Source organism: Columba livia, chromosome Z, assembly GCF_036013475.1.
Source record: "Columba livia isolate bColLiv1 breed racing homer chromosome Z, bColLiv1.pat.W.v2, whole genome shotgun sequence".
Classification (NCBI taxonomy): domain Eukaryota; kingdom Metazoa; phylum Chordata; class Aves; order Columbiformes; family Columbidae; genus Columba; species Columba livia.
In genome coordinates, this window is record NC_088642.1 from 48,076,089 (window position 1) to 48,091,179 (window position 15,091).

General features: G+C 43.8%; 1 protein-coding gene across 1 annotated transcript; it reads right to left on the bottom strand.

Moving 5' to 3' along the window:
• Nucleotides 1-6,887: 6,887 nt before the first annotated feature.
• On the bottom strand, nt 6,888-10,723 carry HINT1 (histidine triad nucleotide binding protein 1). The gene is made up of 3 exons (XM_065045721.1): nt 10,479-10,723; nt 8,120-8,224; nt 6,888-7,226 (listed from the first exon to the last, which is right to left on the bottom strand). Exons 1-3 carry the CDS (start codon nt 10,587-10,589, stop codon nt 7,062-7,064), a joined length of 381 nt encoding a protein of 126 aa, XP_064901793.1. The 5' UTR covers nt 10,590-10,723; the 3' UTR covers nt 6,888-7,061.
• Nucleotides 10,724-15,091: the final 4,368 nt, after the last annotated feature.

Genomic DNA, 15,091 nt, shown 5'->3' on the forward strand with positions numbered 1-15,091 from the left:
GGCAACTACAGAAACATGGTGGGACAGTTCACATGACTGGAATATGGTCATGGATGGCTATGCCCTTTTCAGGAAAGACAGGTCAGCCAGGCGTGGTGGTGGAGTTGCTCTCTATGTGAGAGAGCACCTACAATGTACTAAATTCTGCTCAGGAGTGGATGACGAGCGAGTTGAGAGTGTATGGGTCAGGATCAAGGGGCAGGCTGGCAGGGGTGACGCTGTTGTGGGCGTCTGTTACAGGCCACCAGATCAGGCTGAGGAAGTTGATGAGGCCTTCTATGGGCAGCCGAGAGTGGCCTCACAGTCACAGGCCCTGGTTGTTGTGGGGGATTTTAACTTCCCTGATGTTTGCTGGAAGGACCATTCAGCCAGCCAGCCACAGTCCAGGAGGTTCCTCCAGTGCATTGATGATAACTTCCTCATGCAGATGGTGGAGGAGCCAACGAGGAGAGGTGCACTGCTGGATCTCATCCTCACTAACAAGGAGGGTCTGGTCGAAGCAGTAAAGGTTGAGGACTGCCTGGGTTGCAGTGACCACGAGATGGTGGAGTTCAGCATCTTGGGTGGCAGGAACAGAATAGCAAGTAGAATTGCAACCCTGGACTTTAGCAGGGCTAACTTTGGCCTTTTCAAGCAATTGCTGGGGGAAATCCCATGGGCAAGACTGCTTGAAGGAAAAGGGGCCCAAGATAGCTGGATTGCATTCAGAGATTGCTTCTTCCACGCTCAGGATCAGAGCATCCCCACACGAAGGAAGTCAAGGAAGGGAGCCAGGAGGCCTGTGTGGTTGAATAGGGATCTGTTGGGTATGCTCAAGCAGAAGAAGAGAGTTTACAGGTCATGGAAGCAAGGGCTGGCCACTTGGGAAGAATATAAGGCTGCTGTTAGAGGATGTAGGAAGGCAGCTAGGATAGCCAAGGCCTCCTTAGAATTACAGCTGGTGAGAGGGGTCAAGGACAGCAAAAAGAACTTTTTCAAATACATAGCAGATAAAACTAATACCAGAGGCAATGTAGGACCACTGATTAATGGGGTGGGTGCCCTGGTGGCAGAAGATACAGAGAAGGCAGGATTACTGAATGCCTTCTTTGTCTCTGTCTACTCTGCCGGAGGCTGTCCTGGGGAGCCCTGTACCCCTGAGACCCCGGATGAAGCCAGGTCAATGGAGGAGTTTGCTTTAGTTGATGAGGACTGGGTTAGGGAGCAATTAAATACTCTGGACATCCATAAATCCATGGGTCCAGATGGGATGCATCCGCGGGTGCTGAGGGAGCTGGCTGAAGTCATTGCTGGACCGCTCTCCATCATCTTTGCCAAGTCTTGGGAAACGGGGGAGGTGCCCGAGGATTGGAGGAAAGCAAATGTCACTCCAGTCTTCAAAAAGGGCAAGAAGGAGGACCCGGGTAATTATAGACCAGTCAGCCTCACCTCTGTCCCTGGGAAAGTAATGGAACAGCTTATCCTTGGTGCCATCTCAAGGCATATCAAGGATAAGAGGGTTATTAGGGGCAGTCAGCATGGCTTTACCAAGGGTAAGTCATGCTTGACCAACCTCATAGCCTTTTATGAGAATGTAACAAGGTGGATGGATGATGGCAGAGCGGTGGATGTGGTCTACCTTGACTTCAGTAAAGCCTTTGACACAGTCTCCCACAGCATCCTCACAGCTAAGTTGAGGAGGTGTGGTCTAGACAATAGAGTAGTGAGGTGGGTTGCAAACTGGCTTAAGGAGAGAAGCCAGAGATTGGTAGTCAATGGTGCGGAGTCTAGTTGGAGGCCAGTATCTAGTGGAGTGCCTCAGGGGTCGGTACTGGGGCCAATATTAGTCAATATATTCATTAACGATTTGGATGAGGGAATAGAGTGTACTATTAGCAAGTTTGCTGATGACACTAAGCTGGGAGGAGTGGCTGACACACCAGAAGGCTGTGCTGCCATCCAGCGGGACCTGGACAGGCTGGAGAGTTGGGCGGGGAATAACCTAATGAAATTTAACAAGGGAAAGTGTAGAGTCCTGCATCCTGGCAGGAACAACCCCAGGTTCCAGTATAGGCTGGGAAATGACATATTAGAGAGCAGTGTAGAGGAAAGGGACCTGGGGGTCCTGGTGGACAACAGGATGATCATGAGCCAGCACTGTGTCCTTGTGGCCAGGAAGGCCAATGGCATCCTGGGGTGTATTAGAAGGGGGGTGGCTAGTAGATCAAGAGAGGTCCTCCTTCCCCTCTACTCCGCCCTGGTGAGACCACATCTGGAATATTGGGTCCAGTTCTGGGCCCCTCAGTTCAAGAAGGACAGGGAACTGCTGGAGAGGGTCCAGCGTAGGGCAACAAAGATGATTAAGGGAGTGGAGCACCTCCCTTATGAAGAAAGGCTGAGGGAGCTGGGTCTCTTCAGTTTGGAGAAGAGGAGACTAAGGGGGGACCTCATTAATGTTTATAAATATATAAAGGGTGAGTGCCATGAGGATGGAGCCAGGCTGTTCTCGGTGGCAAACAATGATAGGACAAGGGGTAATGGGATCAAGCTGGAACACAAGAGGTTCCGCTTAAATTTGAGAAAAAACTTCTTCTCAGTAAGGGTGACAGAGCACTGGAACAGGCTGCCCAGGGAGGTTGTGGAGTCTCCTTCTCTGGAGACATTCAAAACCCGCCTGGACATGTTCCTGTGCGACCTCACCTAGGCGTTCCTGCTCCAGCAGGGGGATTGGACTAGATGATCTTGAGGTCCCTTTCAATCCCAAACATCCTGTGTGATACTGTGTGTGATCTGAACAATGTTCATGTCTTTCATGTAGCACATCCCCACTTCCACCTATGCACAAGTGCCTTCTGCACTTGAATTCAATCACAGCTCTCCATTCAGCCATGTGGACCTCCTGCCACATCACCTCAGCCTGTGAACTTCAAAACATGCAATTCCTATGCCTTAAGTAGGCTATTATTGACAATCAAAAAGCTGTCTTGGGACTCTTTACTCTCCACAGTTGCCTCCCATGGGATCCCATCTACAAGCTCACTCAAGAAGCTGAAGTCCATTCTTTGAAGATGAGGATCATTGTTCCGCTACACACTTTACCTTTTCCTGCAGTAATACATGGGATGAACTCAGGAAATCACTTTCGTAACACACTGATGAAGTGCTACTACTAATCATAAATACAATCCAGACAAAAACCTCTTACAAAGGTAAATGTACCCACATGAAGGTCTCAAACAATTTCATAAACATGATTTTTTATTCCTCTACAACAGATGGCACATCCTTCTATTTATGCAGATGGTTTCTGTAATGTACGCGGCCTCTCATTCACCTCTGAGGATAACAACAGTAAAGATGATACAGATAGGTATCTCCATCCATATCCAAAAAACCCAGACAAAGCAATACCCTTGCCCTGCAAAGGCTTAAACGTGCAAGGAACCAAGCTGTTTTACATGTTTACCCTATTTTTTTACGAAGAGGGTGAGGGTGCTAAGCCTGTTTACAACATACCTCACACACACACATATGCACACAGACACCACAGATCCCCTTCCCCCCCCCCCCCCCCCCACAAGATCAGGACAGTTATAAAACACAGTCAGAATTTTTTGCTGTTATTCTATTTAAGAAAAGCTGTTTGAAGGAAATTCCAATTATTACAAAATGTCTACCCTTGCATTCTGTATTTTGCATTTAAAGTAGTCAGCATATCATATCCCATATGGCTTAACTATGGGATAGAAAACTTGAGTTTAAAACACAGTAATATAATTCTACCTTCTTGTGTTCCCAGAATCCTCTGTAAAACAATCACATCAGCCTGACCCTCATGCTGGTGTTTAACAACTCTTCTGAGACCAGAATGACAGGTTTTCCACAATTCTCTTAGCTAAGCTTCATTGGATATAAGTAAGCATCCTAAACACTGAACTACAATCACCATGCATCTTGTTTGGCCACAGAGCTGAAATTCCCTTTCTGTTTGTGCAGAAATAACAGAAGGCCCCAGGCTAGCTTGTGATTTAATGACAGAGTCTCCAGAAAGATCAAGATGCAATCCAGAGAGGTGCCTCATAGCAAAAAGTGAACTGTACCATGCCTTCCACTTCCATCTTTTGATTCAAAACTTGAATGTTTCGATCTCACAGCTGGAAAAGCAAATGCTGTTTGCTCTACTGTGAATAAAACCAGAAGCAATTTTGTGGACACTGCTGCGTCGTTAAATGATAAAAAAGCCCCAATACTAAGAACTGAATTAGGTTTTCCTAATTATAAAAAAGGTAGCGATAACCTGATGAATTGCATCAAGGATATACCCAAGTGTTCCCACTAAATTGAGATCCAGACACAATTCACTGGGTAAAGTTTTTGGACTAAAAATTAAATCAAGTTAAACCCTTTTGCAGAAATTATTGTAAAGAAAAAAGAATGAGCGCTATCAATAAGCAGCAGTGTCATTTGCAACCTTATAATTGATTTTGTTCCAATCAACAGGCTACATACAGAAAGAAAGACCTATTTAAGTACTGTAACATTAGCTTTGTCACCACAGCTTATTGGAATCTCCTCTCTGTGCATGAGTACAAAGATGTTATACACAGGTGGATGAGCTCTGATGCAAATCAAGGTGACAAGCTTCCTTCACTTGCACTGGGTTATTTGACAGAGACAGACCCCAAACACTGAGCTGAATCAGAGAGGAGCAACGACTCTCTGAAGCCACACATATTCACCTCCAGATTTCTACACCTGTGGACTGAGGAAAAGACCCAGAGAGAACAACACTGGAAATACACAAGTTCCCAGTGCCATGCAAGAAAGCACAAGGGCCTTTCATGAGAATATCCCTCTTCCTGCCTTAACACAACATAAATAGGCACAGATTTTCACTGCAGCATCACCCCATTCAATCACTACCTTCAGTTTAGTTTGTCTCTTTTTTCTTCACCTCTCCCTTTCATTTTCCACACAAATATTTTCCTTCCCGAAATGAAGCTTCTGGAAGTGTTATTCCACCCCATACCACATACAATGTAGTCTAGATCTTACTATAACAATAAAACAGAGGCACATAGATAAATAGCACTATCTTAACTCTGCCAGAGTAAGTGACCTTTTAAGAGACCAAAACACTGTGGCTCCAACCAGCTGCTTCAGCAAGTGCTAGCTGCTGTGGTCTCAAACACTGATCAAACCTCCTTGCTGATGCATTTAAAGACTGCCTGCTCTTGGAGAAGAAGAAAAAAAAAAAAAGTATCTGTAGCACAAATGTACATTTTACAAATGAACGGACAAAATTGTTCCTGTTTTGCAAGAGGATACACTCCAAGGACCCTGAGAGCTTTAAACATAAGCCACAAGCAAGGCACAACACTCTTCCCTCCGCCCCACTATGAGATAGTAGGGTGGGGCTTTTCCACATCTAGTTTCCATTTTTCAAGCAGCATAGACTATCAATGCAATGTTTCATCAAGTTTCTAGAGAATTCACCATCTTCTTCACAGTAACAGACTTTTACATTGACAAAATTTGACAGAGGCACAGCTACCACTACAACAAAACACCTGTTTCAGAATATAGTTATTCTCAACTGTGAGTCTTCTCCACTACTGAAACCTCAGTTGTAAAATACTAATTAGTACTTGACCTTCAGCCAAACCAACAGTACAAATCCTTCCTGACAAAGGGGCAAAGAACTAGAGATTCAGCCTCACTTATTGTCCCTTTACCCTTCACATCTTCAGGGTATTTTCTCCTGTAAGTCTGTGTTTTAACCAAGTTAATTAAGACCAAGTTAACCAAGCTCAAACCTACTCAGTAACATCTTTATAAGTGTTGCTGAGTTTCCAACACACAGAACATCCAACAGGATAATACTCATGTTTTTTACCCTATGTGAGCAGGATTGCCAGTTCTTTTTCACTTTTACGACAAGTTGAAAAGAGGTAATCTCTGTCTTCTGAATCTCTAGATGCCTTTTCTTCTCAGAAAAAAATAAATAAAGGCTTTACCTGTCCACCTCTTACACTCCCACATTTCTTTCTCTAACACCTTTGGTGTTTAAACTGTACTCTGGAGAAGTGGTGCTCACATATACCCTGGTGTTTCTTATGGCATCTGCCTAAAAGCTTGCAAGTATCTTCCATCACAAAAACCAGTTAGCTGGGAGTCTTCAATTTAACAGAAAGAAGAGTTTATTTTTACACTGGCAGACACATCTGTAACCTTAACTTCCGGAAAATTTCATTGTCTTGGAGATTCAGTTACAGTGTTGCACGAACAACTGTATGCAGCAACATAAGAAGTTACTATTCACTGCAAGACAAGGTCATCCCAATAATATCTGGAATCCTAAATGTATACATACATTATGCTGCTGATGTGCCAAGATGAAATTCCTCTAGCATCTTACAAGGCCCTACATACACAGTCAGATATTTTAATTTCAAGTCCTCAATTCCATCAAAATCACAATGTAGAAATAAATAACCAGTGTGATATGAAAGTATCACAGCTGCCATTAAGACTATTGTTTTACCTCCTCTTAGCAGAATGAAGAGGCCTTATAAAGCAGCCATTAACAGTTTCCAACACATTGCAACATACTGATGCAGATCTCGTACAGCATGTTTGGAATTTCACGTACAACACTTTTTCAAAAAGTTTTAGCAGTAGCCTACAGTGGTTTTACGAATATTTACATACCCCATTCAAAGAGCTGAGAAGTTTTCTTCCCAAAAGACATGAAAGATTGCTAAGTAGTTGCATCTTCAGATTTCAAATGCCTCATAAGATTGTAAACAGCAGACTGAAATATGCTATATATATAAACGCTGGAGAACCCCATTTTAACTAGCAGAATTGTTTCCGTCAGCAAGTCAGTAAGGCACACCACACAAAGATGATTCCCACATGCTAAATCTTTATTGTGCGAATGTTGTTCAGAGTATTTATTACCCTCCATAGACACACATTCAAAAAAAAATACATTAACAGTGGCTAGTTGATGGGCGACATATTAAATCTATTTGGTGGTAATTTGTACGCATGCAGTTAATTCCTGTGGTGTAAAAATGTTAGCCAGGTGGCCAGCCCAACTGACGACCACCCAGAACATGCAGATGTACGTGATAGACAGATTGCCCACCCTCAGGCCCTTCATTCACAACCATCCGGTATCCATTGGTCAGGCCCAGGTTAGCAGCACACTTCTTGCCAACAATCATTAAATGCCCAAGAAGCTGGAGGAAGAAAAAAAAAAAAAGAAAAAAAACAACAAACAGGACACACACAAAAAGGGGAGAGGGCAGGAAGAGAAGGAAGAAGAGTAGAGAACCATTCAGATAAGCCAGTAAGCTAATCCTTAGAAATTCAACCACTGCTTTTCAAATTGTTTTCTGCCTACAACTGACACTCCCCAAGAAAAGCTGTAAGACTGACTACGCATAATATAGGGCAATAAAAAGAGTCGTAGATTTTTTTCAAGCTAGACAGTAACAGACTACAAAAGTGTCACAGAATCTAAATTAATCTCACAGTTAAATTCCCCCATTACTTCTTCAGGCAACACATATAATTCTGGTAGAAATTTTCTTTTATCGTATAAAGGTTTACAAAAATTTTTAACTTGATATATAGTTACAAATTTATATAGTTTATATAGTTTATATAGTTTATATAGTTTATATAGTTTATATAGTTTATATAGTTTATATAGTTTATATAGTTTATATAGTTTATATAGTTTATATAGTTTATATAGTTACAAATGAAAACTTCACCACCTCTCAGCCACTTTTCCCTTTCTTCATCTCTGACCTGTCAAAAACCCCAAGCCCATACACGAGTAAGTACTACTGCCTGAAAACCATGAAAAAAGACATTAAGACTGCATTCCAATACAACAATGCATTTTGCACTGCAAATACATACCTAGAAACACATTTTACTTTCTATCACTGCTTTTACTGGAAGACTTTAACTCTACTCCCCTTCTAAGCTAGGAAAAAAGGATCATAGTATCGGAAAACTATTTGCCTCTTTGAAATGTCAAGGGGAAAAGAGGACGAGTCTAACAAATTATGAAGTAATTAGAGGTACAGTTTGGTGTACAGAAAGTTTCTAGAGTACTTACAGATTCATCAGAATCTTCTGCTTCAGATAACCTGACAATTGGCTTCTTAGGAATCACTAGGAAATGTGTTGGAGCTTGGGGTGAAATATCATGGAACGCAAGGCACTGGAGAAAGAGCAAAGAGTTCAAACATTATTTGCTTCAGAGAAAGGCAAGACGTTAAGTAAATCAATATTCCCCACTAAATACATACTTAAGCAGATTATCAGATACCTCAAGCAAATGGCCACAGATCAGGAACTGCTACTGCAACCACCACCATCTGCAGATGCCCATGCTGAGCATGCACTCTGCCACTGCCGACCAAGGGACATCTCTGACTTAACCCACCACATTTAACAACAAAACATCTGGTAGTTACTGGTTGAGTTATGCCACAAAGAGTGCATAATTATAAACACATATCTTACATTCTTCAAAATATGTATTTCCTAGATGCTTTCAGTTATTTGTGAATTAATAAAGTGAAATTTCTATGCAACTGCGTTGCTTTTTAGTTCTCCCAAGAGGAACTGTGCCCTGTGCTGAGAGTAAAGGTGACAAAAAGCCTAAACTTATATTAACAATGCCTTATCTTGTATACCTCCAATCTGTCCTATTTTAAGCTATATGTTAAAAGATAAAGCCCAGTTTTAAATCTCTGATGAAATGTTTTTTACTTACAACGAAAGAAGGGTGGTAAGCAAAGCATGGATGAATAAAACTAATTTGCACCTAATCAGTTGATAATTTTGTAAGCAGTTTTTCTACTGTATGTGGGCCAGATGGCAGCACAATGCAAATGGCCAAATTGGGTCAAACAATTTAATGAGCAGATGACCGATAGCAAATAAGTTTCTACGGGACTGAAAACAGAAGTAGCATTGAACAGAAACACAGTCACAAGAAGTCCATGAGTACATACATGGTAAACAAACTTTCATTCCTGCAAGTTTAGATTCCACTAAAAAAACAGTGATAAGGCTTAACTACACAGACTTTGTACTTTTTAATATCTCATTTTCTCTAAATGTGAATTAATGATTAAAATCCTTCCTTACATTTCTTCTTGTAACATTTCCAGCAATGTCTACAAACAACTCCAGAGAGTCAGTAAAATGAATTGCAGATCATCCACTATGGCCACCTAAACTCTGAAAGCAGTTCTACATTTCTGTGTAGTTTAAGGTGAAAATCAACTGAGATGCTGCAGGTAACTACTCTTCCAGAGAATATTCTGCACTAACAGCAGTCAGAGCAGATGATATGCTCTCAAGCCACCAATCAAGGTCAATGGCTTGATTGTCAGTCAAGCTCAGTGCTCAGGTTACACTGCTGTAGCCACCACCACTGAGGAAAAACCTGATGTAGCTTTCATCTGGGTAAAAAATGCACACTGTCAATAAACACAGAGCAGTAACATAAGCATGATTTTCGGAAAGCATGAAAATTTCTAATGGTCTTCAGACCAGTTGGCAGCTGCGGCATTTCTATATCTATTGAGAAAACACTTAAAAGCTATGCCTAATTTTCAAGCACACAAATCAGACAAACAGCATCTCTTGTGAGTCTGTAGAGAATCCCTTATCTGAAAAGCAAATGTCCCTGCTACTGTTCAGTATTTCAATTAAAAAAAAAAAAAAAAAGAAAAAGGGCTTATACTGGATACTAGTTTAGTTTATGTCTTAGAGGTAACAGCTGCATTTTTTCATACGCTAACCATTTCACTGAACTCCTAGCATGCTGCCAGCATTCCTGAATGCCACCAGTCCTCACCTCACCAAAGAAACCTATTTCTGCACCCTGCAGCATGACTAGTTACAGACTTCAGTGAAGAGCAAAAACAAAGCTGTAATTCTCTATGTTCTTTAGTAATCCCTCTCAGAGGCTCACAACCAAAGGCTGGCAGGCACAACTGTATAACTTCCCTAACGCTACTGGGAGGCATATCAAGATGTGTATTCCTGACGCGCAGAAACAGCTTTTTATGCTCCACTCCAGGCACATAAGCCCGGAGTTCACAAGGACACTGCCCGCGGGGCGTTAATCTAAAGTTTCATCACGACTCTCCTACGCCGAGTGTGAGAAACCCCGTCAGCAAAACCCGCAGGTCCTGCAGTGTCGTAAGGCCGCGACACGGCGAACGCCAGCGGCCTCTTCCACACACGCGCCGGCGAGAGAGCGGGGCCGGGGCCAGGGCCGGGGCCGGGGCCGAGGCAGAGCCGGCCGCCCCGCAACCGCCCCGTTGCCCGCCGGGCCGCGCACCGGAGGAGCCCAACGCGGGAGGCTGCGGAGAGGCCGCGCCTGTCCCGCCCGCCCCGCCGCGCTCCCGAGCACCTCAACGGCACCCCCAAGGCGGGCGGCTGCGCACCGCCCGCACCTGCTCGTCCTCATAGATGATGTTGGCGGGGATCTCCTTGCGGATGATCTTCCCAAAGATGGTGTCGCCGCCGGGGCGCGCGGCCTGCGCCTTGCTGATCTCGTCAGCCATGGCGGCCGCCCGATCCCACCTCGCGCCGCCCGTCGCGCCGCGCTTCCCGTCGCGGCTACGCCCCCTGCAGCGCTCATTGGGTCGATACACTGCGGCAGCCCGCGCGCAACTCGCGACTGGTAGTTTCGTCTGTCTTTTTCGCTCGTCCCCGCCCACTTAGCTGGTTCATCCTCGCGGATGCGGAGTGGAGGCGCGGAGGGATCTGAGTTGGAGGCGGGTGTTGGTGGTTCTGCGGCGGCTTATGAACGATGTGGTGTACTCGAGTCTCGCGGCGTGGAACTTGAGACCCAGGAGAGGCAGTTGCAGCGAAATATTGTTGATTGCCGCATCACATTCAGCCCAGATATCTGTGTGACTTCTTGGGGCTGTGCCCTGCAGCCAAGTGGCTGCTTCTCTTGGAGCTGCCTGTAGCTTTTCCATACAAGTTTGCAGGAGAAATACAACCTGCTGTGAATCTTCTCCTGGAGGCCCTGCTTGCCTTGGCAGTGTGTCCAGGTGAAAACTCTGTGGTCCCTGGCACACAGCACAAAGCAAACTGCATTGCTGTCTCAAGGCCTTTTGGCCCATCAAGATGAGGCTTGGGCTGAGGCAAGAAGGACGCTTTATTTATAAACATTGGCACTGCCCCAAAACTTTGGGGGGTACAGTGGTAAAATAGGGTTTAGTGTGAGATGTTGGGTGCTGCTAGTGCCAGGATGGCTCCTGCAGAGGTGAAATCACAGGCAGATTAATATGTCAGCCATTCTACACATAAGCCATTTCCTAAATACAAAATTAGTTATGACCTGGCTGTAACTCACAGAGGGCAGCACAATATTAAACAGCTGCACATCTAGCCATAAATATGCTTTTTTCAATATATATGACACCAGTCACAAAATAGGAGAAATGAAAAAGCAGGGGAAAAAAGCAAGAAAACAGAAGAGTGACAAAAAAAGCTTCCTTTTCTAACCTTCATGGTTAAAATAGGTTCAATCTCATTTCCATCAAGCTTTGTCTATGCAGATTTTAATATGGACGTATTAATTTGCCTTGCAACAAAAATCTTGCAGGAAAGAAAATTCTGGAGGGATGCAGGGAGTAAATACTGCTAAGTGGTTTAAACCTAAAATGGTTCCATATTTGCTTACCCAAACTTGTTATAAAAAGAGCATAATTTTTTATACACATCTAGTAATAACTCTGAAATTATGTATCTCGAGATACCCTAAACAAAGCCCTGATGAAGCTCATGGAACACTGGAAGGATATTCTGTTCCTCACTTGATGGTACTGTATATATTTTGACATGTATATGTTCTACGGATAGTATTGGAGTATGATGGCTAAAACAATAGAATTGGTGCTTCAGGGGCAAATTTATTTGCTTTCTATTGTTGTCTAAACATGGTTATTAAGCAAATATGTGAGTAATGTTATTGCCCTATATTTTTGGGAATTAAACATTTTGTGAAAGAATATTACTAGTTAGATAGACTCTGGAACAGCTTAACATATAAATCTTTATTCAAGTTCCATCTGTACGTGTTAGTGTACGTTAAGTAGTTCCACGGGCTGCCGTGGAATCGGTCTAGAAAGTATATTTCTATTTTAACAGAAGACATAAAGAGACAATTTAAGAAGTTTCTCTGAAAAAAGTAAAAGCATTTTTTCCATACAGTTGACATCAACATATATTTTTGTCTCACTATGTAAATGTCAGATTTTATATTGTTTTGGATACACAAAGGCCTTTTCAGAGGGCTTAATTTATTCATTTACAGCTGCAATAAATATTCCTGCAAATGGATATATGAGTAGGGATCATTTCTCCTGCTAATATATCAAGTTTCTTTATGAGGTACATAGTCCAAAATGATGATATTTAGGAAATTTGAAATATTGAAAATATTTAGTAATAGTTTAGTGTTCCTTCACTTCAATTAGCTTTGAATGTAATTTCAATTAAACAATGAAATAAATTGTATATTCAAGCTAGAGGTCTAGCGAAGCAGTGGAGTTGAGGACATTTAAAATCTTTCTGCTTCCTGTAGCTAATGCTGGGTAAAGTGCTACTGAAGCACAAGCTTGTTTTGTTTTCTGGAGGACACCAATTGAGTCTGAAAGTACCAGACACAGCCCTGGGATGGCTGGGCCGAGGCTGGGCTGGTCAGCTAGGCTGTGGGCAAGGCAAGCAGCTGCATACCTAGAAAACAGAGACATCCTCAAATACCGTCAATAAGCGTAGAAACAAGGAGCTGTAACAGCAACTTTTCATCTGAAAAAGGTGAAAAAATAGTCTGGGAAAAGGGAAAACAATATGGCAAAATAAAACTGATCTGAAAGACCAGGAAACATCATCATCTATTGACTGTTCCAGGTGGAAAACAGAAATTAACATTACCTGTTGGCTGCTCACAGTGGTGGTGTCCTACATCTTCTTATGTCTCTATGATATAAAAATGACTTGCTTTTTGTCCAAAATGCAGATTCTCTCTCTGAGAACATCCTGTGCTGCACATACTTCACCTTTCTTGCACAGGCTGAACTCCCTGCAGAAACTTTCTGTGTGGTCTTGGACTCCCACCGTGGACACCTGCTTGAGTCCAGACTCCCTGCTGAGACTCTGGGGTCAGTTTGGTCTGCCCTCCCCACTCTGGGATGGTGTGTCCTCCACTCTTTCTGAAATTCACTTCATACTGGTATTATGTATCCACACAAGTCATCTGTCATAATATATCTGTTCTTATATTGTTGTGGCAGATTGCAACCCCCCTCCCTCCTGCAGCACGGCACGTCTCCCTCCTCCTCTGCTACTTGAGGCTAACAGCTTCTTTTGTTTGGCCCAGAGCACCCTGGCTCCTGGGACATTAGAAGGGAGTGCCAAGGCACACTGAGCCGCGCCCAGTGTGGGGGATGTTTGAGGGCTTCAGGGGCACCCACACTCAGTGTGGGGGGTGCAGAGAAGCTTCTAGAGTGCCTACAGTCAGGTCTGATCAGATAACAAAACGGGACTCTCATCGAGACTCCGTCCATTGCCGCGGGTCTCTCGGAGCACGAGCAAGATGCTGCCGCCGAGAGCCCCCCTCCCCGGGATGGAGACTCCGCTTGCCTTGCCGCCACGTGTGTAAGTAAAACTTCTCGCAGGATTGCGAGTATATTTTCTTTCCGTGCACATTTGCACAAGTACTTTATTTTCTCGCACAATCGCGAGTGGCTGCCAAGAGCCCCTCGCACAATCGCGAGTATATTTTCCTCCCGTGCTTCCACATAAGCACGTGTAGGATTCCGTGCACATTTGCACGTGTGAAATAACTCTCGCAGGACTGCGAGCGTATTATAAATTTACTCTCGCGGAATCGCGAGTGCACACTTTCCGTACTCACTGCGAGTACGTGTATCTCTTTAAAAATAATCCCACACCGTGCTTAGGCAAGTGTGTACTCCTCCGGGACTCGGGGACGGCTCCGGCATTGTTTTGGTGAAGCCACGTGCATGCACTCTGTGGACCTCCTGTTGTATTAGTGGCTGCCCCTCTCAATAATTTCCTCCACTGATATCTGAACCTGTATTTAAGTCACTTTTGGAGTGCTAAAACCCTGTGCCTCGCTGGTCTAATAAAAGTTGTTTTTGGACCTTGTGGTCCCCTAAATTGACCTGTGGGTTGCCTCCGTGACAATTGTTGATAAATTGCTTAACGAGAAGTTTGTAGTAACCTGCAATAGTAAATTCCTATTAGGTTGTTGCTACAATGTTGCTATACAACTGATTGCTGCTATTACTGATTGCTGACAGTAATTTGAAATAGCTTGAGATAGATCTGCATTTGCTTTGTTAATCATAGGTACCCTTGATAGTGGTGATTTTTGTGGTAATCTGTAATAAAGTAGAAAAATTTAGAGGATGGAGCCTCCATGTCCTCATGTACAACAAAATCTTGTGAACACACGGTGCTGATCGCTGACCCCCCACAGGCCAGGCCACCCTTGAGGCCATGGCAGAGCTGGAGACGGACTCACCTGTGCTGTCACAGGCCCTGGGGGCCAACATGGGGTCCTGGGCAGCAGGCTGTTCTGGCCCCTGAGGGTTCTTAGTGTACTCAGGGCCCTGACACTGGTCAGTAAAACTATTAGTGTGATGTATGTGCTTTTTATACAGACAGGTGCAAGTCACTTGAGCGTATTTACATTTAACTAATCTTCTTGCCAAATCTTCCCCTATATCCCCATACAGAAGGGCTACTGATGTTGTCTGTCTGGACTTCTATAAAACATTTGATGTGGTGCCATACAACATCCCCTCTCTAAATTGGACAGGTGTGGATTTGGTGGGTGGACTGTTTGGTGGATGAGGAACTAGCTGGATGTTTGCACCCAGAGTGTGGTGGTCAACGGCACAATGTCTGGATGGACACCGTAACAAGTGATGTGACTCAGGGGTCCATACTGGGACCAGTACTATTTAATATCTTCATCGATGACATAGACATTGGGAACGAGTGCAACCTCAGCAAGTTTGCGGAT